Source organism: Vanellus vanellus, assembly GCF_965231255.1.
Source record: "Vanellus vanellus genome assembly, chromosome: 2".
Lineage (NCBI taxonomy): Eukaryota > Metazoa > Chordata > Aves > Charadriiformes > Charadriidae > Vanellus > Vanellus vanellus.
Window position 1 is genome coordinate 78,605,101 of NC_138906.1, and position 26,637 is coordinate 78,631,737.

Here is a 26,637-nt window from a genome sequence, read left to right on the forward strand (position 1 = left end):
AGATATGCAGGGTTTCCACTGATCCTGAACAACTCTTGAATTTAGTTCCACTCACTCATGCCTTGGCTTCTGCATGGTAAAAAATGGGGATAATTGCTACACCATGCCTGATGTGTAAAACAAAGATCTTGTGCACCTGAATTAAATAATACTTGCACAGTATCTTGAGATCCAAGTATCAAAATTGAAAATAACAAGACATTTGTAGTCAGCTGCTGGCTTTCTGTGAAATCAGTCTGTGGAAAATTCAAGTGCTATGAGGCTTGATAACATATGACCACAATTCTCCTCTAATTTACTTACCCCTGTAGTAATTTAACTGCTCTCAATGTGGTTAAAGTAAATACACATTGGTCTAAGGAAAGCAGAATAAGGTTCTTTGTTGTTTCTGCTATGGGAATCTGCTAAGCTGTATGGCCTGCCATTAAGAATAAGAATTTCCACAGCTGTCATTGCACAAAACATACATCTCAGTTCTCTACCTTGAGATCCAAATGAAGAATGTACATTTGGTGCATGTACTGAATTCCCTCGCAGATATGCTTCATGAACAAGATAGTATCCATCTCTGTCAAATTGCAGTTTTCATCAATAATTCGGTCAAATAACTCTCCCCCTTCAACGCTGATGAAAGAAAGACAATAAAGTGGTGACCAATTCCAAATCCAATTCCATGCAGTTAAGAGTAATACAGAATTTTTACTACTGACTATTTTAATCATTTGCAATCATTTTCAGTAAGGTGGGTCTACAGTATGAGCTTGCACTCCGATCTGCTTTCCAAGAACTAGGTTCTGATGCATACTGGCCTAAAATTCTTCAAGTTCTGAGTCCAGTCTCCCATCCATTGACAAGTACTAAAGTCTTGAAATTTGAACCTTATGTTGTCTTGAGTCATCATTTTGTACCAGTGAAATTAACCAAGTCACATGGAAAATCAACACCACATGATGGAGTATCTGCATTTAAATCCATGGTCTCCTCCCTCAGAGTTTAAGAGGGACACATGATCAAAAATTTCGATTTAAAACTGTCTAAAGTAAAAAGAAAATACTTCTTAGTTTCTCATCAGTTTCAGAATGCCTCCAGCTTACCCGTTCATAGCTACACAGACATTTACCTTTTGTGATATGCTAACCACGTAGGCCAAATTCAGAGGACTATCTGAGAATGTCCAGAATAGCCAAATTCATCTAACTTTGAACCTTCTGCCATACTTTTCAATGTTTAAGTTACACCCTTTTTGGCTTGCTTAGGACAACATCTGTTTAACTTGACTTTAAGGCAGCTATTTTGTGCCTAATTATTCTGAGAACCCAGCATAAAAAACAGGTTTATCCATTCAGGCACCCAGTATAAGGATTACGCGTAACACCTATACCTGGCTCCTCTTCGGTGTAAAATGTCTTCTCGTTTGCCTCACAGAACAGGAGATATTCTGAGAGTTCTGTGTCTTAGCTGACACAAATTAAAATTTGAAATTGAAGAGAAGATATATAACACAGTTCTATCTTCAAATGGAGCGGTGGCTTTACAGTACCAGGAGTGTGGCACATCACTGGGAAAAAATGCATAAATGGCTGCATGGGAAAACCTTTCTCTCAAATTTCATTTTATTTTGTTCCTGAGAACATCTTTCATATGTCCTTTCCACCTGTAATAGCTCTATTTCTAATTTCAGGAGAAAGTAAGAAGGAAATGGGCAATTCCAGCAAAAATGGTAAAGTCAGAAAGGGAAAGAAAAGAACACACTTACTACTCCATGACTAGGACAATGTCATTTTTTGATTCAAAGGCATCATATAGCTGGATAAGGTTCACGTGATTCAGCTGGTTCATGACATTGATTTCATTCTTTACTTCATCCTGTAAAGATTCATGAGTATTGTTTCAGAAGCCTTGTTTTTAAGGAAGCTACATGAAACAGGACATAGTTTGAACCAGACATCTACATTATCTTCCTGTTTTCACTCGTGGTAACCAAACCCAGGGTTTTCCCTTGATTGCTCCTGTAGTGGTTGATGTCAAGGCTATAGGAGCTACTAGACTGAACTCAGAGCTCGGGTGGGGAACTGCTTCAATAACAACCTATTTCAGGGGAAAGGGAAGGGGGGGGCGGGGCACATGGACAAGCGGTGGGTTCACAGGGATGTAAAGAAAAGAGAGAAGCAGAATAGGACTTGGTTCAACCAGCTGCAGGTACAGAATATAAAGCTATGTAAGAGAAGTCCAGGACAGTCCTCAAAACTTCCCTTTACAGTTAGCGGACAGAGACTGGTACCTCCATTCACGGAATCACGGAGTTTCAGAGTTGGAAGGGACCTCTAGAGATCATCTAGTCCCATTCCCCTGCTAAAGCAGGATTGCCCAGAGCACATTACTCAGGACTGCATCCAGGCGGGTCTTGAAAATCTCCAGAGAAGGGGACTCCGCAACCTCCCTGGGCAGCCTGTGCCAGTGCTCTGTCACCCTCACCGTAAAGAAGTTTTTCCGTGTATTTGAACGGAACTTCCTATGTTCTAACTTGTGCCCATTGCCCCTCGTCCTTTCACTGGGAACCATTGAAAAGAGCCTGGCTCCATCCTCCTTCAACCCACCCTTTAGATACTTGTACGCCATAATAAGGTCTCCCCTCAGCCTTCTCTTCTCCAGGCTAAAGAGTCCCAGCTCTCTCAGCCTTTCCTCATAAGGCAGATGCTCCAAGCCCTTAATCATTTTAGTTGCCCTTCGCTGGACTCGCTCCAGCAGTTCCCTGTCCCTCTTGAACTGGGGAGCCCAAAACTGGACACAGTATTCCAGTTGTGGCCTCACCAGTGCAGAGTAGAGGGGGAGAATGACCTCCTTCGACCTACTGGCCACACTCTTCCCTATGCAGCCCAGGATTCCATTGGCCTTTTTGGCAACAAGAGCACATTGCTGGCTCATGGATAATTTACTGTCTACCACAACCCCCAGATCCTTCTCCTCAGAACTACTTCCCAGCAGGTCCGCCCCTAACCTATACTGGTGTTTTGCATTCTTCCTCCCCAGGTACAGGACCTTGCACTTGCTTTTGTTGAACCTCATTAGGTTCTTCTCTGCCCAGCTCTCCAGCCTGTCCAGGTCACGTTGGATGGCAGCACAGCCCTCTGGGCTGTCAGCCACCCCACCCAGTTTGGTATCATCAGTGAACTTGGTGAGGATACACTCTGTCCCCCCATCCAGTTCATTAATGAATATATTGAACAAAATTGGACCAAGTATTGACCCCTGGGGGACACCACTGGTTACAGGCCTCCAACTAGACTCTGTGCTGCTGATCACAACCCTCTGAGTTCTGTCACACAGAACTCAGCCCAACTATTTTAGACATGCAGTTTAGGATGGGCTGAATCATTCTCTGGTGGTGCCAATCTCTCTCCATTGACTACAAGGGGATTATTGGTGACCAGCTTGGCCACAGCTATACCTTACCAACCCCCGTTAGCTGAGACAAATCCCACCCTTGAATGCCATTAATGACACTGCTGTTGCACAAACAATACTATACATGTCTTTCCTGTGAAAGCAAGCCCCAGATGGCCATGAGGTTTGCAAAACAGGCCAGAATAATTCTTCTCATCGGTATTTGTGTTGATATCAGGAGCCCAGATTGTGCCTGTTACTAGCATCCCTCACAGTGGCATCAAATCATTGAAGCAAAAGCTACAGTGTGCTTGGGAAGAAATATGCTGTGTTACAGGACTGACAAATGTTTTTACCATTAAAGAAAACACTGCTTTGTCTGGTCTGTTGTGTAGCTGAAGAACAGTGCAGGATCCATTGGGGAACAAAAAACTAATATGACACTCTACCAACCTTCTGTTTAGGACCTTTCGCTTTTATAATTTTGGCTGCTAGCTTGAGACCTGTTGCTTTCTCTTCACATTTGTGCACTTGACCAAATCGCCCTCTAGGGAATAAAACGAGAGAAGAAATAAATCATCCAGTGGTACTGGTGCCAGCCCTGAATGTAAACTAGATTATAAACAACAGAAATTATCCTCTCCCTACTGTGTACCATTTCTATTGCTGCTATTTTGTTGTGTGGATTAGACTTGCTACTATTCATTTAGGTATACCAAAATCACACACTGTTTTAGCTGATATTATCCCACTGGTATGATTCACTATACTCACCTCATAACATGCAACGACTAATCCCAGGGAAGCCAACATGCTGTCAAGATAATAACTCACTGATATGCACAATCTGCCCCTCTCCATCTCATCATTCTCCTCCAAGGGAGGGTTGTGATTCCATGATGAAATAAAGCCTTACCCAAGACCATGCTGCCATCAAAAGTGACAATATCATTCACTCCTAAACAATGTCAGCATGACAGATCAAGTAACTACATGGCCTGTTGGATTAGCCTGCTGATCTATCTGAAAACATGCATGTGTTTTCAGGGATGGGACCCACTGAGAGAAAGAAGGCTACAACATGTCCCTACGTCCTGCTGGCTGTAATGTGAGGTAAAGTATTACAGCATCCTAGGAGCCCCATCATAAAGCCTGAGGGCAGCTGGCTGACCTAGAACAATACCAAACACAAGCCAAGTCTGCTGGTGCCAAACCTTTTGCCAAAATTCACTCCCACAGTAAAATCAGCCTCCTGATTTCATCCCTCTAAAGCACTGTTAGAGCTTAGGCTTTCATGACTTTGACTTTAGTGAGGCATGTTGCTTCTATTCACCTCCCAGGGTGCTTGGCTGTAAATTTGTGCCTCGCTTTCCATGTCGATTAGGTTCACCTGACTTACCCTCCCAGGATTTCATTCTCGCTGACATTATAATAACTGCTGATCCCCACCCTTTTGGCTGAGACAATCCGGTGATCAAATGGTGCTGGTGGAGTAGGACTATCATCTACAAAAGACAAAACAGACAGATAGCGTATGAGTGGTCACATGCAGTGCTTGTCTATCTTGTATTTTAGTCCCTCTTTGCCCCAGATAAGCTCATTTAAGAACTGAATACACCTACTATAAGTCTTATAGATAGGTCTTTTCCTGTTATATAAGAAGGGTTTTATTACAGGAGCTCTGACTTAGAAAATAGGGTATTGTTGGGGAGCTACACTACTAAGACAAGGACTCCTTTATTAAGTTAGCATCTTCTGCACACCAGTAGCAAGAGGCAAAGTGAAGACTGCTAGACTAAACCAATGTAGCTTCATGTCCACAAAGGGCATCAGCAATTTGTTTGGAAGGATTTCACGTTTTTCCTCTGATTTTTTTTTTCTTCCCTCAGAGACTGTTAATAGGTAAGTATGTACTGTAACTCTCCAGTGGGGTAGGAAGAGAGAATGAGATCTCCTATAGGCCCAGTTAAAGAGGCTATTTCCCAGCTTTTGCTGTTCATAGTGAAGAATCCCCTTCTCAACTGACTGATACAACTTGTCATTCTCCATAGTGTGGTCATCCCCTTTAAAGATCACACTTAGAGCTTGTGCACATGAGGGAGTTTCACCCTGGCAAGCAGCATCTGGGATTTCCAGTATAGCTCAGGACCAGTGTGGTAGGATACACAATAACTGTCACATGCTGCTTTGAAGAATTTCTGTCCTTAAAAAAAGGCGGCAGATAAAAGATAGAGAGGGGCACAGAGAAGGGATGGGTTCCCAACATCACACTGCAGCAGCTCTGGAGTTTCTGCACAAATGCAGGCCTCTGATATTATTGTCTGGACCTCCACGTGCTAGACCATTCTGCCGTCCTGATGCCAAAATCCCTGCTGGAGACCAGCCCTGCATGCCTAATTTCTCTTTGGATCTTTTTGCAGGGTGTTGCGACTTCAATTTCATACCCACGTTGTTTTTCATTTGATTGATATTCCCGAGAGTGACCTTTGGCTGACCAAGGTGACAAATACTTCTTCAACTGGTTGGGAGGGCTAGAGCCCCAGCGTTTCAACATGAGCTCTCTGGTTTGGAATGCCTGTTCCCTTTTGTGTGAGGCTTGTTGAGCAATTTTAAAACCGTTCATTAATCCAGTGAAAATGATTAAAAACACAAACAAAAAAAACCCATGACAGCATGTAGCTGGCACGAACACTTTGGTCATTAATGTAGCAGTAGATTGTCCTTATTCACAGTGAATGTCCATTTTTCCAGGACACCAGCTGTGGACCTAGATTTTTTTTTGACAGTGTTAATAACTTACATGGTCAGGAAGTTAGTTCATGGTCAAGGAATTGTGAAAAGCTGGGGCTTCTGGAAGTTTGCCACCTACTTGGGATTCTGCAGAATTTGAATTGCACGTCCTTAAGTATGGGCCTTTGCATGTTACTGAGACTCACAAAATGCCAAGAAAGCCTCTACCATAAAGGCAGAATTTGACTCTAACAACATAAATTCGAAGGGCCCCAGCATGTGACAGAAGAAAATGTCTTTCTGAAAGCTCAGCTCCCAAATGTTACCAAACTTTGGGCAAGAAAGTATTCTTTAAAGAGACCAGAGTGCGCCTTTAAAACTATGCTTAAGTTTTAGCATTTGAGATTTTCCCAGTGACAGACACTCTATTCTTCTTTTCCTGCACACCAGAGGGGATTTCTCCCTATTAAAAAATGACCTCCCATTACAGATCAAAGATGCTGCAAGGGAGACACTTTAACTGTAATGTCATCCCCAATAATCTGCCAGAGCTCAGGACAGGTTATGGAGTTTAAAGCTTTAGTATGCTATCTCCTGTTTCCTGCTACAAAAACCTAGCACAAACATATAATAAAGGTTTCCCTTTCCCACTCTCCCCCCAGTCCCAAAGCAAAGAAATTCATTCTGAGTCTTATGCATGCACATGCACACACATGTATCTTCAAATCCTTCAGGCCATCCTCTCATGTCCCATCACTTCATATACAGGGATGGATAAGCACTGAAATTCTCAAGCTGGAGGTCTATTATTAGAAACCTCTGCTTCACCCCAGTAAGCACTGCTTCAGAGTTCAGTGCCTGAGCACCATTTATCTGACTGTTCAACAGCATCAGTCAGGCTTCCACACAAAAATCTGTATTTCTTTATTTTATAGGCTGCAGTTGTTCTCACTTCAAATTGCAATGGTACGCGTACGAGCAAGCTGGTTTTGCAGGCTACATCCAGAGCATTGCAGATTCTGTGTTAACACATGTTCTCAGCACTTCCACAGGTCAACCAATTTTGCCACACATGATATAATTTCTCCCACCACTCTATACTTAGGAGTTTTAGCTCTGTTGTTAAAACAAGAGGGAAAGAGGATAGTATTAGTGGAGTAGTTGTGGTAGAAGCAAATTAGTTGCAACTAATTACTGCCAGAACAGAAGCTTCTAAGATGGAAGCAAACGGAACCATGTTATTTCCCATCAGCTGGAATCAGGATGTGGCCCATGAACAACTGCTTCCTGTCAGAGTTACCATGCACACCTTTTCCCCCTACTAATTACAATCACGAAATCATTCTCTTCTATAGATGTCTCTCTCTGATCATCACTGTAATACCAGTTGAATCAAATGCTTTGCCTTTAGGAATACTTCCTGTAAGAGCCTTTTTTAGTTTTACATATGCCATCAGCACTTTTTGCATCTAGCCTGCTCTTTTTGTTGTCATCTTTGATTAGGCCTTCATCATTCGCTCGATGCTTACTGCTACCACTATGCTCAAATTGGCAGGTCTGCTCAGTGACTAAACTATAATTTCCTGTACCTTTTTCGCAGCCTTTACACCTGCAAGGACAAAACATGGCATTAGAGCAGGGTACACTTAAAGCAGAGCAAATTTAGAAACATAGGTGAAAAATGCTTACACATATATTGCATTCAAATAACATTAGAGTATCTTGCTTCACAGCGTAAAATAAACTGTTTTAATATTCACTTTGAGAAATAAAAATGACCCCTAAGTTAATCATGACAGCAAAATGTTTCTCCTTTACTGAAATCCTTGCCTGAGTGCTTCTAAATTTAACATTTGGCTATCAATCTCACCTTTAAAGCGATGGGAGAGCATTGGGATTTCACTCTGTTCCTGAGAGCTTAAACTGGTTTATCCCTGAAGGGCTATATATCAGTGCAGCAAAGAAAGAATTACAGTAAACAAATTTATCAGTTTAATTGCCTGGGCAAAATTTCACAGTTTTATGTTATCACTTAAGTTATTACATTTTGCAGTAACTTAATTCCCAATTGGTACATGGCCTAACCTAACCTTACTTTGCTCATAGGTTATATGATGCTGCAGTATGTAAACATAACAATGGGAGAATTCTCCTCAGAGATGGAGAATAGCCTAATATAATTCCCATGTTCCTAACCTATTTCCCAAGCAAAAACCCAAAGCACACTGCTAGTACCATGTATGGTAGATTGTTTGCCTGTCTTTTTTAAGGATGTAATTTCAGTTATGCATGCACATATCAGAGCCCAGATCAGAGAGATAAACTCATTTTACACTTTTGTATGGGGCTGGATTTTCACTAGTATTTATATTAACTAGCCACTTGGACTTGAAACTTGAACTACACATTTTTCTAAAGCATGAGTCTCTTAAGAATGTGCAGCCTGAGCTTCAGACCTTACCTTCCCTCTGGTGCCTCTTGATCATGGCTTTGTCCTGCCTCGTCTTCATTTTGGGAAGGAGCTGGTGGATCCTCAACTTCTTTTTCACTCTTATCACCATTTCCCCCCCTTTCTTTCTCCCTCTCCTCTTGTCTTTCATCTCCAGACACCTGATGTTCCTCCTTCCTCTCCCCATTTCCTGGGGACTCACTCTCTCTCTCTTGCCCGGTTATCCTTTGACAAGCATCGTCAACAGCATCTTCTTGCTGCTTTTCTGTAGTGAAGGATTTCTGAACAGAGCTTCTCCTGTAGTTGTAATAGGTTTCAACTTTCTCCTCTGGCCCTTCAGTATGAAATTTGGGAGGATCCGTTTGAAGCAGAACAGAGCTTTCCGTCTCGGCATTTTCCTTGTTGAGCTTATCAACAACTTCTTCCTGAGAACAGGACTGGTTCTTCTGGATGCCCCCCTCTGTAAGTAAACAGATTACCAAGGAATCTGTCAGTAATTCTCTGATAGTCAGTAACAATATTAAAGTAGGGTTGAGCACTTAGCATAACTTCTGTTGCATTTTGAACTAGGCACTTACTTTCCTCTCCCACTTTCAAGGTCAATGTAAATGTCTTCAAAGCAAGAGCAAGCTACTTCTTTAAAACTGCAATATCATGGGTCACAAACTCTTCCTTTCAGACACAGCACTGGAAAATATTTTTCTCACTCAAATTTATTGTCAGCCAAGTCAAGGTTAATAAACTCCTCACGCAAAGCACTTTTTTGAGCAGTTTGCCATCATGTGCACAGGCATGCAAAAAGTAGGTTGACATTGCTTGAACAACTCTCACTTATGCTGATGAGTACACAGGTAACCCAACCAACTTCACTGGAGCTGCTCAGGAGAATAATGGCTATTTCTGTGCAGTTGTACCTTTAGGAAATGGAAAATGATCAGGGAAAAAATATTCTAACCTGTTGAATCTGGTGGCTTCTTCTCTTTTGTTTCCGTCTCATTCAAATGTGACTTTTCTTTGATGGCCTGTGGAGAAGGCAATTGACGTATTGGTCAGTGTATACAGTGTTTGTGTTGTATTGTTCCTCATGAAACTGCAGCCTGATTTTTCTTAGTCAAATGCAAGTACTCTGTTCTAACACACTTTTCCTATAAATGATGGTCCTTATTTTAATCACTAGCAAGCTGATCGGATTGGTAGCATTGTAAAACAAGAGAAATTATCTCAGTTGTAATCAACATCGGTGTTGGCATAAACACAACCCAGAAAATATCAGGATGGAGCCTCAGGGACTGAAAGAAAAAAACATCCAGAAACGAGCTGTTGCCCTGCACTAGCTTTTGCTGTTAAAAACTAGGTTAGTTAAACCAAAGCTAGTAATATTTAATATTCTAGTAAAATGTTCAGTAACAGTATTACTGACAGATTTCAAAAACTTTTTTGGTGTTAATCAACATCTGGTAACAGCATTTTTAATGATCCAATAATTTATTACAGGCTGACCAAAACAGTTACCAGGAATCAGAGCATATAAACCATAATGTCAGCTTCATAGCTTGCTTTCATCTACGTTTTACAATGTTACAGTGACATCTAGAGGTGCTTTATACCAAGCCAGCTCCTCATAAAAACTGCTATTACTGTTAGCTTTATGGCTATTTACTCATATTCTTATGCCGTTTGCTCAGTGTGTTTTTTCATCGGCCTCTCCTAGATTTGTAGTAGGATGGTGACCACTGTAAACCATGGTGTCTGCTGTTGCTTGGTGCTCCTTTTCCACCTGCCTTCTTCCTTTCACAGTGCTCTGAAACTGGCGCTATCATTACTAGTAATAGATCCACAGGGTGTTAAAAATGCAGATACCTCCAAATATTTTTGCAGGAGACTATTTTTGGTCTTTGAGCTACCAGCTGAACCATAATACATATTTCAACAAAATATACAGGGCCAGGCACTTAATTTTGAATGTCTTAATCATGCAAGCAGTCCCATGGCTTACTAACATTGTACTCTGAGCATGAATCAGTTCTATTACTAAACATTTGTTCTGGTAAGCCCTTTGCATTTTTTATGCCTTTTTTTTTTAGTTTTGTTTTAATTTCATCAGGTCATATAGAAAACAGGCATGAAATTAAAGCAATGTGTACATGCTATAAACAGAGTTCAAGGGAAAGGAAACTCCATGAGAAGCAAAAACAGTTGATAAAAATGGGATGGAACTGCATGAAAGGATTTCAGCAGGACTTGTTCAGAAAATCTTGATCTGCAAGGGACGAAGAAACTGTAACATGAGCAAAAGAGCTGAGACTGACAACTATTTGGGATGCAGCTGGTCCCAGGAAGTTGCAAACCGCAAAATGAAAAAGGCCTCAATACAACTAGGTAAGTACCTTTGAAATATAAATTGAAGCCTTGTTCACACAGAACTTAAATATAAATGTCACAATTCCAGACGAATCACAGGGCATCAACCAATGCTCATTCTGTTTTTCTAATGGTGAAAAGAACTAAAAGAAGTAGGGAAAAGCCTCAGCCTTATTCATTCTGCAATGTGACTGCAATTAGTAATGCAATTGAATTCCTGTAAGTATGTGAACCTCACCATACTGCTAAGGACATCAGCTCTCATCAAATACAGTCAGCTGAGCAAATAAGCAGAGAAACGGCCTCCAAGCTCTTTGATGCATGGGGCCAGGTTTCACTTCTGCATTCAGAATTAATTGCAGGCACACAGAGCTTCCGACTAAATATTGCTGTAGTTTGCAGGTGTGAAATACAGAAGCCAGCTTTTGAAAATCTGGTGGAACACTGGACGATGCTGAATATCTGAAACTGCCAGGGTGTTACATAAATTACTACAGGGTTTATTCAAGCATCATTTCTGCCCTCTTACATTTTAACAGTAGATGAGGAGCTCATACTAATTTAAATGAGAAAATAAAAAAAAGAATACAAATGAAAAATTTACTGGTATCCTTCAGAATCAATAAATGCAGCTATTTGCAATAAATATAGGGTCAGTAGTGCCCTAGAATGAGAAATACAAATATAAGGACTAGATATTGGACTATTTGTAGACACATGAGTAGTATATATAGGAGCATCCCATTTTGCTATTTGTAGAAACATGTGACTTCAACTTGTCAAATCTTGACCTGGCAATAAAAACGCAAACTTTCGTTCATTACTTCTTCCCTGTAAAGGGTGGGATTGCAACAGGTTTTCTGGAGCTGACAGAAGTCACTGTGTCCCTCCTGGCTGGCTGCATGCCATGGGAGGCACAAAGACCACCCCGTAGTTTGTTGGGGGTACGCGCCCCTGCGATGTCAGACCCCAGGCAGCTGAGCCAGCTTCTATCACGCCCTTCTGCAAATCTCATCCAAAAAGCACGGTGGTTTGTTAACAACGTCCATCCCAGTCAAGTACTCTTCATAACGCTCCTCTTCCTTCAGTCTGTTAGCAGTGCTTCCTTAAGGGTTTTTTGAACTTAATACCTAATGGAATTTTATTTATTTATGTATTTATGGACTTTGGTGACATGTGACTTTTTCCAGTCTGCAATTTCTAAAGCTATAGGGATCAATATTTCTTAGTGGAAATTATGCCCTCGCCTTATTTTTTCCCCTTTCTTTAATGCCTTGAATATGCACAATGAGGTTAATGGCACTACAGTCATTTTTCTGACTCATATAAGCCAAAAGCTTTCAATGAAGTTTTCATTTTAATTCCACAAAAGGTTAAATACAAAAGGTTGCCTTGTGACCCTGCAAAATATACCAAAGCAAAAAGGTGTCTGTACCTACACAAGTGGGTATTGTGTCTTAAAAAATACATTTTCCAGACTTAAACATATTATTTCAGACAGAGTACTGCAAGACCCAAAGTAATAGAGACAGAATAAAAGCCCACGTGATGGTAACAGAATAATACAAGATACTCCAGAGGCTAAAACTTCAGTATAGATCAATAGAAAAAAAAAAAAAAAAACTTTTGGAAATTATTTAAATTGACTTTAGAACCTGCAGAAATTAAGCAATAAGCAATTATATATATAAATATAACATATTTAAACACACATTTCAAATTCAGTGAGAAATTAATGTTTTTTATAGACATCTGACTCCTTTTTAATGAGCTGTACTAGTTAAATTCCTTCTTTATACTGCAGCAGTCCTACCCTTGGAATGTTTTCTTAGCTAACGTTCAAATTCTTTTTATTCACCTAATAAAATTCTTTGATTTTTTTTTCCTACTGCAAACATTTGTGTAATGAATGGCCTCACGAAGCAGCCCCAACCTCTTAGTTAGAGGTCCTTTATCACCCCATCACATTTCATTTGATGTCAAGATGCTATTCTCAACTTCAGTCAGCAGATACTGAGACGCGAAACTCTGCATATGCCTAAACCACATTTCTTACTCGGTGTCTCTTTCTCGTGTTCTTAAGACACTTTCCAGAGTTTTATTATCGCAAGATAGCCTGGTTTTGTGTAAGACCTGATCACCATCCATTTATCAACATGATTAAGTTACTTGAGCTTTGTGATGAATTCATTTCGCTAACAGCCAGAAATCAGCCATGGGCTTTGCCAGCTGAGCACAGTACTGTGGATGCTCCCAGTATCTCCACATCGGTACACGGCAGAATGCACCACATGCAACAGAGACCCTGGGGCAACAGCATGCGTGGTGATGCCTCCTGTGCAGTCTCCCAAAGCTGGAAACCATCCCCTCCTTCCCTTTTGTGTTCCTCTTCAATACACACCTTTTTTTTACCCTCAGCAATGTAAAATATTCAGTGAATGTATTTCTGATACAAACTGATAAATGATACAAAACGTACACATGGGAATTCTGCTTTTACTGGCAGGCAGCACATCTGCTTCTGTGTCATTATTTTTTGCTACACTACACAAACCCTGGCACCGCTTCAGCCAAAGATTTTGACTCCTCCACAATCTTTATATAGCTCCTTAAACTAGATAAAGAAATCATTCTTCTGTATAAACCAAGCTCAAGTCACAAGTACCTTTTAATCACACACGAAAATAACCTACAGGCCATGAGAATCGTGATTCCCCCACTAGGAAATATAAGAGAATTTCTATGTGACCTCCTGCCTTGAGATGGTAATGAGGTAACAACCCCTGCAGGAAGACACATACTAAATACTGAAAAATGCCTTGGAATAACACCATCCTAGGTGAGAAGCTGAAGATCAGTGAAGCCAAAGCCTTGTTCATTCCCCACTTCAGTTTCTCGATTTCCCACCTGCTGCACTGGAGAAGCAGTGGCTGTCCTGTTTCAAATGGGTGACTCCTCCTGCCAGGCCATTCTTCTCAAAACAGGGAGTCTTACAGTGAAGAGCAGAAGAGGCTTTCACGCAACCAGGCTCCTGACAGAGCCCATGGCCTCCAGCGTGCTACCTGCTATGGTAAAGGCACAGCATACTGCACTAACAGTAACAGGTTGCTTTTAAACATCTTTACTTTTGCCTTGAGGTCCAGTCACTGTCATTTAACAGAGTCATCATAAGGCATAAGAGCAGCTTTGGAGGTAGATTTTTTTAACTCCATTGATTGGCATAATTTTAATGTCTCTGGAATACACAGAGGCCTGTAATAATGATCAACAAATCTGAGGCTACCAATCCTAAGACCATAGCATTCAGCATTACCTGTCTTTGACACACTGCATCTGGGAAATCAAATCAACCTGCTACTACCCCTTTTGGGTTTCTCACCTGAACAAATCATGGACAACATCAGGCAAGTACAACCACTGGAGACTCTGGCTGCTTGTCTTACCAACACATTGGACAGCCTCACATCTACCCCTTCTCTGTACTGCTCAGTGCCCTCACACATGGGATGACTAACAAGGTCCCACGTGCTTCACAGGAGCACGTGTGCTTCATATGCACCTGTGCCATAACCCTAAAATTTTCTAGGTGCTCTTCCCCACATTTTCCCCATTACCATTAAATGGCTTATCCTCTAAAGTGGGCTCCACTAAGGACACAGTGAGAGAGGAGGGAAAAAATCCAGCTTGAAAGCCAAAAAGCCAAATCAGTGACAGATCTTTTTAACCGCAGGCGTAAACCACCCATCTATCAAACTACTTGGGCAATTTTTTGCTACGGTGTCAGTTAAGTAGCCTCATTGTTAAGAGTATTTCTCAGCTTTACTAACTTATCTGAGCTAAGCATGCCATGATATGAATGGCAAATATCTTCAGCATTCTTGAACAGCCCTTCCTAGGTTGCTTTTGGGAAATCACACTATTGGGACATTTCCAAAGGGTTATGAACTTCAGAAATCATCCCCTAGAGCTTTGATGACTCACTTTGAATTGGACTCCAGAAATCCAGATTTCCTAATAACACACTTCACTTAACAAGAAGGGGGTTTGGATGGAGGGGAAAGACCTGGAATTTCTTTGTTTCCCCTTTATAAACAGACCTTCTGCCGTGGCACCTCACCATGCAGGTAGCACCCAGCAAATGGAATGTGGTGGGACTCTTCCCAGGCTCTGCTGGGGCTGTTGCCCATCCACCCATCACCACTCCTCCTCACTGGTGCACATGTGTGCAAAACCCTGGGTGCCACCAGGATGGCACCAAATTAATCACGTTCCAGAGCGGCTACCCTTTTCATCAAAAGCCAGTGTGCTGGAGACCCTGCATTTCGTTGCAATGGCATTCTCCTACTAGAGCAGGCATTCAAGCATGGTACCCTTAATACTGGCATATGTATCTGACTTCTGATAGGGGCTGAGAGGAGTCCTCAACTGAAAATGGACTGTGTGGCTACGATATCTGATGACAAAAGGTGGATTTTAGATGACTGGAGTGGGCAAAGACCTCTTGCCTGAGCAAAACCCTCCTACCACTCTCTCACCTCTTCGAAGACCTTCTGCTTTTACAGGACTGCTCTCTGATGACCTGTCTTGTCTTGCTCTCCTGCACTTACCAGTTATGTCTTCATCATCATAAGGTCTCTCTAGTTTTGCAAGGAAATTGTAATGGATTCCTAAAACAGCTGTAACACGCAGGCATTAAGGCCATAAGACATCTGAGGTGGCATGCAGGTATTTAGAAATCAGCTGTGCCTGCTGTGATTCTGCATGTTCCTCAGAGTTGTAGAGAGAGAAAAACCACAACAGTGCCCCGGGCAGCATCATACCCAGGGAGCATTGTAAAGCAGACAGCAATTTCAGAGGCTAAATGAAAGCAAAATTAAACAGCACTCTGAATTGGAAGGGTGTGAAACACCTTCTATGGCTGTCATTAAGGGAGAAAATGGGGGAAAAAAAAAGATTAAAATACCTTGTCTGGAGAAAACATACCAGTTTTATAGACAGATAAATTCAGAGAGAGAATTATAACTCTAATATATTATAGCTTACTCAACTACTGAAATACCTCTACCAAGAACATATTTAGGTAAAGGCATCAGTCCTGAGGGGAAGAAGAGCATTCCCAAGCACAACAGCAGACGAAGGCACCAACTGGCTGCATTGCCCAAGCAGCAGACAACCCATCTGCTGAGATTCTGCAGAAAGCCTCTACCTTCAAAACCACCAAGGACAGCAGAAACTCTTGCAGACAGATTGAAAAAAAGAAAATTAAACAATTCCTGCCTATTTGGCTGAAATATGAAAAATACACAGAACATAGCCTATCTGGAGAGAATTCAAATAATGCATAAGGGACCCATTAGTATTTGTAGGCAAAATGAAAGAATCAGAAGAAGGATTATAGACTGAGGCTGAATGGATCTTAAAACACAACATGGCAAACAGCAATTTCATTGCAGACTCCTGCTAAAGCAGCCAGTCAGTTGCGATTGCAGTGTGATACCTGCATGGGAGGGACAAAGGGTTCAAACAGAAAGCCCAGCTCCTGCTGCTGGGGTGTTTTTAGTGTGGGAAACAGCCTCAAACTGGTAATAGTTATTAGCCTTATGGCAAAGCCTGTAGAAATGGCAGGAGACTGAAGTTACAGCAACTTGCAGGCAAGTGCAGAAAGTTCAACACCACTTTATGATGGCAACAAAGGGGATTTTCTGATTCTCCAGGTGAGTATTCACAGGTTAATAGTATAGAATTTCTAAACTGTTTAATTTGGAGGAAATAAGTGAAGTATTATTTTACTCCCTTTCTTTATAAGTGCAAGGAATAAGACTGAAAATGGAGTTATAGAGTCATTTTGCAACAGGATTATCACAAACTACTTAAAAAGGTGAATTTGAGGAAAACCTCAAGACTTTTAAAGACCCTCGCTGTAGAACTGCTGATTTCCCTGGGCGGTAGTAGTGAGAAAATAACTTAAAACGACAAGTAATACATGCTACTCCTCTCAGCCATGTGGTGATAGGGTCATGCTGCACTTGGTGGAAAACAGCCGGGAGACATTTGGCAGCACTGACAAAGCATGAAGTGTCTGCAGGCTACGCAATATTATAACTCCAACCCAAAACAGAAATAAACTAACCTCCTGTATAAGGCAGTGGAGGTATTTCAGGATGGCAGTAAAAGGCAGGAAAGCAGAAATTTTGCTTCAGAGGAGAGCGATCCCTGTATTTTGCAGAGCACAAAAAGTCCCTGTGGAGCCTATGATCTGGAAACTCTTTAGCTGCTGCTGAAGCCAGAAGAGAGATTACACACCCAGCTGCTCATCACCCCCTCTTTATCTCTCTCCCATTCCCCCTCTTCTGTCCTTGTTGTTCTGGCTTTTCCACTGCTCTCTACTTAATTCAGTTCTGTAAAACAAGCCAGTTATGAAAAATTTAAAAACAGTCCTACAATTAATAAAGCAAAGAGCAGCACCTCTCTAAAGAGGGAAGGATGGGAAGGCAGGTGATTAAGCACTATGTAAACACAGTCCACTGCCTTATCCAGATGTATCCATGGCCGCCTATTGCACCACTAGTAACTATGACTGGATTATTTTGCAGAACCAGGCTGGGGATAGCCATGTATTTGTCAGACAGCTCAGCCATTAGAACTAAGAGGCAGCATTTGCTCGTAGCTAGGGCAGGGTGGATGACAAATAAGCACATCATCCAAATACCTAACCATCTTCAGCAGCACACAAAAGAGGGTACTGTCCTTCCAGATTAGCCGTAATGAATGGATGACCTTGCTTACAGCCATAAAGAAACAGAATAGGACTGTGTATGTCTAAAGTGATTGCAGAGTTGCTCAGTGTTGCATACGGAGTTCTCCTAGGACAAAAAAGATGTTGGTCTTATTGCCTGGCAGCCAGCCCTGCTGCAGGGTCAGCATTGTTCAAAATTGTCATCAGGTGGGGAGTAGAGTCAGTGATAAGGATGGTGTTTAAAGAAGCAAGGATTAATTTCTGCATAATCATAGAATCATAGAATGGTTTAGGTTGGAAAGGATCTTGAAGATCATCAAGTTCCAACCCCCCTGTCATAGGCAGGGACACCTCCCACTAGACCAGGTTGCCCAAGGCCACGTTCAGCCTGGCCTTGAACTCCTCCAGGGATGGGGCCTCAACAACCTCTCTGGGCAACCTGTTCCAGTGCCTTACCACCCTCAAAGTGAAAAACTTCTTCCTAATGTTCAATCTGAACCTGCCCTCTTCTAGTTTAAAGCCATTCCCCCTCGTCCATCGCTACATGCCTCAGTAAAAAGTCCTTGCCCAGCTCTCCTGTAGGCCCCCTTTAGGTACTGGAAGGCCGCAATAAGATCTCCCCAGAACCTTCTCTTCTTCAGGCTGAACAGTCCCAACTCTCTCAGCCTCTCGAGAGGCTACTATTCAGGTAGGTTTGTTCATTGCTATGCCACCAGGTATCAGTGGTACATTTCAGGTGTAAAACTCTGCAAAGGTGAGATCCCCTATTTCTCTATTCCTTTGCTTTTCTTTTTGCTTTTGTCACAGCAATTTAAAACCTCACTTGTAAATCCAGTTTGAATACCTGGCAGGCAGAGGCATATGTAACCAACTTTACAGTGTCTCATGGACCAGTCTCTTCACTAGCTTGCTCAGATATGCTGTTCCTACCCCCTCAGGCAGAGGTGAGTCTGTCCTGAATACTGGTGAATACTGGCTCCTACTAAACTGACAGCCAAGCTCAGCAGTCTCTGCTAAAGGATATCATACCATGTTCTATTATTCTTAATGCAGGGCTGAATTCAAGTCTGTTTTTACTTAAACCCAAGATGACTAAGTGTTTACTAAAGCCAGCTGTTGTTCACAGGATAACTTGATAATTTTATGATGGTGCTTTACTAATAAATCAAACACACAGAAAGGAAGGTAATGACAAGCTAACATATGTATGCTATCTCATAAAACAAACAAAATATTAACGATGTAATAATATCACCAGCGTGATTCCAGATATGCTTGTGCTGCCTTGCCGAAGCCCTCCTGCTACACAAGCTCCTATCAAGTCCACTCAGCATCACCAAGAGCCTGCCTAAACAAAGATGAATCAGTGAGAGGATTAAAAATGGAGCTGCTGTTGGAAAAAGATAGAGATTCCACTCGCCGCTCTCCTCTTTGGGTCTTTGTTCAGTAGGCTGCCTCTGTTTCCATCACGTTCAAGCCCCCTACCCTCTGCTTCCAAGCCCTTCGTAGCTCTGAACTCTCCACTGGGCACTTGTGTCTCTGCTACCCTGGCTCCCCTCTGGCCTGCTGGGAGCACGACCTCCTCCTCTGACCTGCCCCTTCCACTACACCCACTAGCTCCCATAAACTCACCAGCAAAACCCACACAGTCCCCTCCTTTCTCTTACCTTGCATATTTAGTGCAGAGAGCCTCGCACCTACGTGAGCCTTCAGGACCTGCCTGTTCATTAACATCCCAGGCCTGATTCAGTTTATATTTATAAATAGTTTAGATTAATATTTAATTTCACTGGGACAAGTAGAGCTCCGCCACAAATTGCAGTGATAGCAGCATTGCAGAGATGGCCCGTGGGTCTCACTACAACGAGGCTTTTACAACAGATGTTTTCATTGATATTTTGAAAAGTAAAAGAAGTCCTAAACTCAGATGCTCAAAGTAACTAATCTTTTCTCATCAAAGTAATGGTATAAAAGAAGAAAACTTCTCTTTTGTTAAAACTCCTTTACTGAAACTAGTCCAAGATGGTGTTCAAGAAGGGCCTGTAAAAACCACTTTTGTTATTGGTCTCCTTTGGCAGGGTATAAACTTTTCCCTTCAGTTAATGATACTCTTGAAACAAGGCTGCACATTTTATATCCTTACATAGAGACAGATCAGCCAGTTCAGCTGACAGAGCTTTACAAGATGCTCCTCTGCTGCTACTCAGCACTGAATCCTATTTTTACAGTTTCCTACGATGGCTCAAACGCTTCTTGCCTACCTGAGAAGTGAGGCTGCCGAAGAGTAACCTAGCTGAAAAACACCTGGTTTGCTGACCAGACCAGTCCGAATAACAGTGGGTGCTTCTTTTTTCAAGGAATGCCATTTCCAGTAATACCCTCACACCTACTCAAAAACTTTAGAAAAACAAACTCAAGAATTACTCTTAAAAAATTTACTGAAAAGTGAAGCCTGTATATGACTTTTTTTAAGAAAAAAAAAGGCAGAAAAGAATATGAAAGGCAAACTTTCTGGTTCATTGTAAGTTAATTAAATATCAACTCACTTTGTCAGGAGGAATTCCTTGATTTTCTAATGCTACTGGGCTTCTTTACCAAAGAATAGTTAAACTACCTTACAGAAGCCTATTATGATCAATGGAGTCTTTCAAGAGATTTTTGTGGTCTTTTAATCTGACCTGTAAAGAACACAACAAAACTCCTGTTACAGTGACACAGGCATTTTTTCCCCTGAGGAAGTTTACACAAGCCACAGCTCCAGTTACAGTAACCCTACCTCAGATCCCAGTTTAGAAGTTCCCCTCTCTCCATTGATGTCAGCAGAAATACCAGATTGGTACAGCACACTTAAGTTGTTTTTTGAAATAAAGGACATACATATGTACATGCCCTGACCCAAAAAGGATATTTATCAGTTTCACAAAGCTCTAGACTCTATTGCATATAACATGACTGCTGCAACTTGATTCCCCCAGCTAATTATAAAACCAGAGAAGATCATAGTAAAATGTATGGCCAGGACCCAACCTTTGTCACCCGTGTCAGTGACCCCTAGTTATGTTTTACAACTGCAAGGAAATCATTAGAAAAAAATGAAGGCATTTATCCCTCAGTAGATATTCTATCTTTTCCACTGAAACTTGCTGAGTTTGTTCTAATCGTTTTCATTTTTAGAGCATATTGGTTTTTCTCTCTTAAATGTTAACAAAATGAAAAAGCTAAGCACATAGCAGAACATATCTGTAGCTTGAAATGATTCCTGACAAGACAAAACACAAACCTGGGCTCACCTTTCCACTCTTCTTCTTGTGCAGTGCATCAGCAGTTTTCTTCGAAAAAATCTGCATCCTAAAAAGTTGTCCAGCTTCTTTTGTATAATCACTTGACTTGCAAAGTTTACGTTTTTGAACATGGTGCTTTACACTTGAATTATGAATTACTAACGTTTTAACCTTCTCAACCAGAGGCCCTACAAGCTTCTGTAGTCCAGAAACACTTTGTTCCAGTCCATCTAGTCTTTTAACCTGCCGCTCTGCATTCCTGTTTATATCAGAAAGAGATTTTTGCATTTTAACGCAAAGCCACTTCATTTCATTACTTCTCAGATTTTTGTTTCTTTCCATCCTTGGTCCAGGTTCAGATCTTTCCGCCTTTACAATCTCAATGTCTTTTTCAATGCAACAGATTTCCTGGGAAACGCTGTTAAGCTTCTTAAGGACATTGTCTTGCAGAGTCAAGAGCTTATCTATTTTCTGCTCAAGGAAGGCAAACTTCATATCCATGATGGTAAAACCTTCAGATGTGCTGACATCACTGCTTGCAACATGAAGAATTTGGGGGGGTTCCATTCCATTATCAGGCCCTTGGTTTTGCAAAGCGTTTGGATCGAATATTTTGGCCAGGTTGTTGACCATAGACGTAGAAGAGCTCTGCCTGCTGGATGTGGTCATTTTGCTGGTTTGGGTAGGGGAAGGAAATGCTCTGATGATCAGCTGCTTGAGGACAATATCAGTTGCAAAGGCTTCCCATCCAGACTACTCAGATATACAGCCAAGTTTGGCAACTCCAGCCCAAATAATTTATAAACTACTCTCATACATTTGACTAAAACAGAGGAAAGAGACATCCAAATTATTTAGGAAGAAAAATACCTTGGATCCATTCTTTATATATATATATATATATCTGTTTCCAAATGAAGGGAATAGAGAGATGCGCATCCTAAATGCACTCGGTTCAGTGACATCAGCCCTAGCAGGGACTAGAACTATTTGCACTTCAATGGAATTTGACAGCAAAAAGGCTACGCGATATGTGAGAAGTCTCTAAGGGTAGAGACACTTTGGCAGTGGTGTCGTTGCTTTTCAAAAGCCTAGTATGTAATGTGATCCCTGCTCTGAAGAGAATAAGGGTCCTTCCAGGGACCTTAAATGTGGCTGCTTGAAATTACTATGTCTTAAGGTGAGCTTTTCAGATGAAAACCTCTATTGCTTGAAAAGCCTGTTATGTCAGGCAGGAAATCAATAGAGTTGTTAAAAAAAAAATACATTAAAGAAGGTAAATGAAGGAGATGCAGATATTTGAAAAAATCAGAACCCCTTTCTCTACCCTATATTTCAGCTACCACATAGCTAGCTCTTATACACGTGCAATTCTCTTCAGAGCCAGTATCTTAATTTACTTCTGTATTTATTGAGACAGCACTAATTTGCCACAAATGAAAAGGCTTTGATGTTTTACTATCACCTGGACATACAAATTCCAAAATACGAAGTTTGACAGAAAGACTCAGTTCTTTGCTTTATTTGCCTGCCAGTAAACGTCTCAAAACCAGTGACTAGTATTCATAACTTCAACAGTTTGTTTATGCTTTGCTATTGCAAAAGATGTTCATTTCTTTCAGAAAGACATTGGACAAAGAAGAAACATCGTGACTGGGAACAGGATTCCCCTAGGCGCAGGTTTGAATTGTTGAACATTTTTCATGTTGGTTAGAAAAATAAAAACAGAATTAAAAAGAAAGAATAAGCCCAGAACTTCTCATCTCAAGGCAGCTATATTCCACATGAACAAGAAGCAAATCAGCATGGATCACCTTGACGGAGAAAGGCTGCCTCTGAAATACAAAGAAAAGGCTACCTTGGACAAATGACTGTCATAGACTGATCACACATAGGTCAGTCTGCACTTGTGTTGTACCTCTTATAGAAATCAACACATAAAGTCAGCCAACTGGTTGGAAAACAGCCAGACTGCTGCCCTACTCAAAGGATCAAGAGCTTCTTTTGTGCTCCCAGGGAATTACTTCTTTTGCCAACCTCAGTTTCTCCATCCTTTAAATGGGAAGCATAAGGGATAATTAGGTAAAGTACATGGCAAGTTCTGAATATCTAACACACTAAACAGCCTTTCAAAATTGCATCTGTTCACTGAATGAAGAATATGAAAGTTCTTCTCTTTACTTTTAGGTACCAAAGATGTCTTTTGGAGTCAATCACAGCTGAAGTTTTCAAAAGTTTCCAAAGGCATTCTCCCACAGTCATTTATAAATCAACACGTAGTCAATGTCGATAAGCTAATTCAGGAACTTGTACTCCGGTTACCACAGGTTAATAAAGGAAAAAAGTTCCTAGGTACATTTGTCACCTTCTGAGAGCAGCATGTTACTGTGAGTGAAAGGTGAACTGTGTCCATGCATGGCCCGAAAACATGGATAGAAATCTCTTCTATCTCTTCTTTACATAACAGACGTTACCAAGAGGCGACCACCAGGTGTTATTGTGCATAGCATATTCACTGAGTGGACTGAGAAGGTTAAATGATTTTAAAATAGGAAACAGGGTAGGTAAAAAAAAAAAAAAAAAAAAAAAGACTAGGAGTTTAGGGATCCCTATTTAATGGAAAGAGTAATATACAGGACAGCAGCAAAAAAAAGAATACCAAAGCAAAGAACACCACATCAGTTCTAGCAGAGAGCAATTATGTTTGAATCCCTTTGCCTTCTTCTGTTCATCTCTCTTAGAAACATAAATTAAACCCTCCTGACAGTTTCCCATCTGCAGAAGCTCCTGTTAGACACAAACTTCCAGGAGAGATGTTTGCTTGTCTGTAAAATGGCTGGGTTTGAAGAGCCATTTATCTTGGATGAAACATCCCTGCAGGATTTCAGGGTGAGCTTCCCTTCTGTCCCCCACACCCCTTGTATAAAAAAAGGTTAAAAGTTCATTAGACCTCACCACCTATCCAGCTAGGACTCCTACTCTGGGGGATTGCATAGGCAAAGCCTGTCAGCTACAAGGATCCTCTCCAAAAGGAATATTATTTTGTATAAACAAGGAAATGATTAAAAAAAAAGAAGGACATACAGATAGACTAAAAAAAAAAGAAGGACATACAGATAGTGATGGTAAAATCATGTGTTATATTAGTGTGAACAGCCACATATGTTAAAAATTTAAATCTCTCCTAACAGTTGCCTAGGGAAACGTTATGTGAAATACCTCAAACCAATACTATAAACAATAATAAAAATTTTAAGCTCTGTGAGGTAAGATCTTATTATCAAGTATCATCTGTAAAGTCCTATTGATTTAATGTTATGCCATGACATATGAAAATGTCAGACACTTTTAAAATGTAGAAAGAAAACTATAAAAATGCTTCATTAAAAACTCATCAGTATGTGTTAGCAGTTCTGTCTGAAGCTGAAGTGAACTGGAAGAGAGAACTGCTGTGTGGTGGCTAAGGAATAGGAATAAATGAAAGAAAGCTAACATTGACTTGCTTTCTGGGCTTAGAAAGCTCTTCCAGTAACTTCTTCACAGCAGGAAATCTGTGATCCCTGCCCCTTCCTCTGTAAACTGGAAATAATCTTAGATATTCAGATACCTTTTAAGAGTTCAGTGAGAATTAGTTACTTAAGGGAAAGTCTTCTGTAAAAAATAGTATTATTTAAAGTATTTGAACATTTCTTTCTTTGTACAGTGGATTATTACTGCAGTGACTTTATGAAGTTCAATAATATTATATGTATTATATGTATATGAGATATTTTAATAACCAAATACCTGAATGCACTTTTCCTAGTCACTGAAAGAAACTCTTAGCAACTGTACCTATCATTAATGCTCAAAATAAGCCTATATAACACCTTTGTTATTTTCATCTCAATCTTAGTGATGACTGGTCATTGGATTTGCCCAGCACCAAAACTGCTAAGAAGTCTATTGGAGAGTAAGGGTATGAGCTGCAGCAATAGTTACCCTTCATGAACTGAAAACAAAGAAACACAACAGAAAGAAATACTGTAGAAAGAAAACAATTCCATTAGTTTTGAAAATGACACAATTCCCCATATGCCTAACATTGCCTAATATTATGTTTCAGCATATTACCACCAGGCCACTGCACGATAGCAATGATAATATCAGTCCAAAGACTGACACTGAACCCTGGGGATTTTTGCACACAGGTGTAACAAACACCTGCACTATATAATATAGTGCTAATCAACTGTGAAAATGGATGGTATTTAATAACCTGTCAAAATGTTTTTATTTCTCTCATACAATTGCTGCTCCATTGATGTTGAATTCTTTTAAGTGGCTTTTATATATAAAAAAATAACCTGAATTTCTTTTTTATTTCAAGTTCAGTTGAAAAAGGCGTTAAAGCAGCATGAGTAATTTTCAAAGTATAGAGGCATCTAAAATTTGGAAAAAATAGCAATGAAATAGCAATAGATAAGTTGCTGCTACCGCAACTTTCACATTTTTAACATGTCTGCAGATGTGATACGATGAGTCTGTAAGAGATGTGATAAAACTTCATACTTTGTACAGACATAGATAAAAGGGCTAAAGGTGAAGATCAGACAGACTAGAGAAAGCAAAGTCTTCCTTTTGCTTTCTCTCTTGAGCTCAAACTGTTGTCAGTGTTATTTTCTCTGCACACACAAATATGGAAAGCTGGCTAGCATTAGGAAGTTATCACAGACAAGTCTGTTTGCTACCCCAGCTTCATTAGCTGTCTGCTTCTGAACAGTGAGCCTCCAGTCCAGAGATGCCCGGACTAAGCTTTTAGCACGTTCTGACCCAAAGCCTGTGAAGGACAAGAGGACATCAAGTTCCACACCACTTGGATGTCAGTCTCATAGGTACTAGAGAAAACCATCTTAAAAAAAATTATCATAGCCCAAAACATCCAAACAGTCTCTAATCAGGAAAAGAGGTAATACTTGCCTTTTTTTTTTTTTTTTTAGTTTCACGTGACAAGTTGTCAGTGCAAAGAAAGCCTGCTTTCTACTTAAAAAAGTTGTGCGCTTAGTTTTCACCAGCTCTTGGTCCTCTGATCATACTGCTGAAATGTTAACTACCCTGCCTTACTTTATCTTCTTCTACTAGACCCAGGTTAAAAGGAGTTTTCCTCCCCGTCCCTGCTTTTTTAGCCTGAGTCTTTTCAATTTAGTTCGGTTCATGTCTTCATATTTCCTAACCATTAAAGGCCCAGACAGAGTACCTCGTAAATTTATGGCTGCTGGCATCAAACATTATAAACAAAAGCACAAGTGGAAATGTTTGAGTCGAGGAGTCTTATTCCAACTTTCTTGGGCTGTAAGCCATGTACTGGGATATGCTGCATTTTGTGGAAGACTGCTATCACTGAACCTTATCTGGAGATCGCGGTACCATGTTTATCAATCTCAAGCTGTTCTAGACAAGATATCACCAAAACTCCCAAGTCCGGTTTGATATTTTACTGCTGTGAAGGCTTGGGGTGTTTTTCCCCCAGAAATAACATGGGGATGCCTGCCACGCATGAGTCTGCAGCACGTGTATGACGCACATTCCACATTCCAGCCATTGCTCACTCATATGTGTAAGCAGCATATGTTCTCCTGACATTTCTGTACCTACGTCCTGGCAAGGATCAGGTTTGCACAGGGTATATATTAAGGGCAGAGGGAGTAAGTGTGAAC

The 26,637-nt window shown here is 40.9% G+C and overlaps 1 protein-coding gene across 1 annotated transcript in view; it reads right to left on the minus strand.

The window, feature by feature from the left end:
* MYLK4 (myosin light chain kinase family member 4) overlaps nt 1–21,972 on the minus strand; it is a 34,893-nt gene extending 12,921 nt beyond the window's left edge. The window contains exons 1-8 of the mRNA XM_082499077.1: nt 20,951–21,972; nt 9,519–9,585; nt 8,576–9,023; nt 7,704–7,723; nt 4,784–4,889; nt 3,838–3,931; nt 1,757–1,866; nt 483–624 (exon numbers count right to left, since the gene is read on the minus strand). Of these exons, the coding sequence (XP_082355203.1) occupies nt 483–624; nt 1,757–1,866; nt 3,838–3,931; nt 4,784–4,889; nt 7,704–7,723; nt 8,576–9,023; nt 9,519–9,585; nt 20,951–21,610 (1,647 nt within the window). The 5' untranslated portion in view covers nt 21,611–21,972. The remainder of the gene's footprint in view (nt 1–482; nt 625–1,756; nt 1,867–3,837; nt 3,932–4,783; nt 4,890–7,703; nt 7,724–8,575; nt 9,024–9,518; nt 9,586–20,950) is intronic.
* Between the last annotated feature and the right edge of the window lie 4,665 nt (nt 21,973–26,637).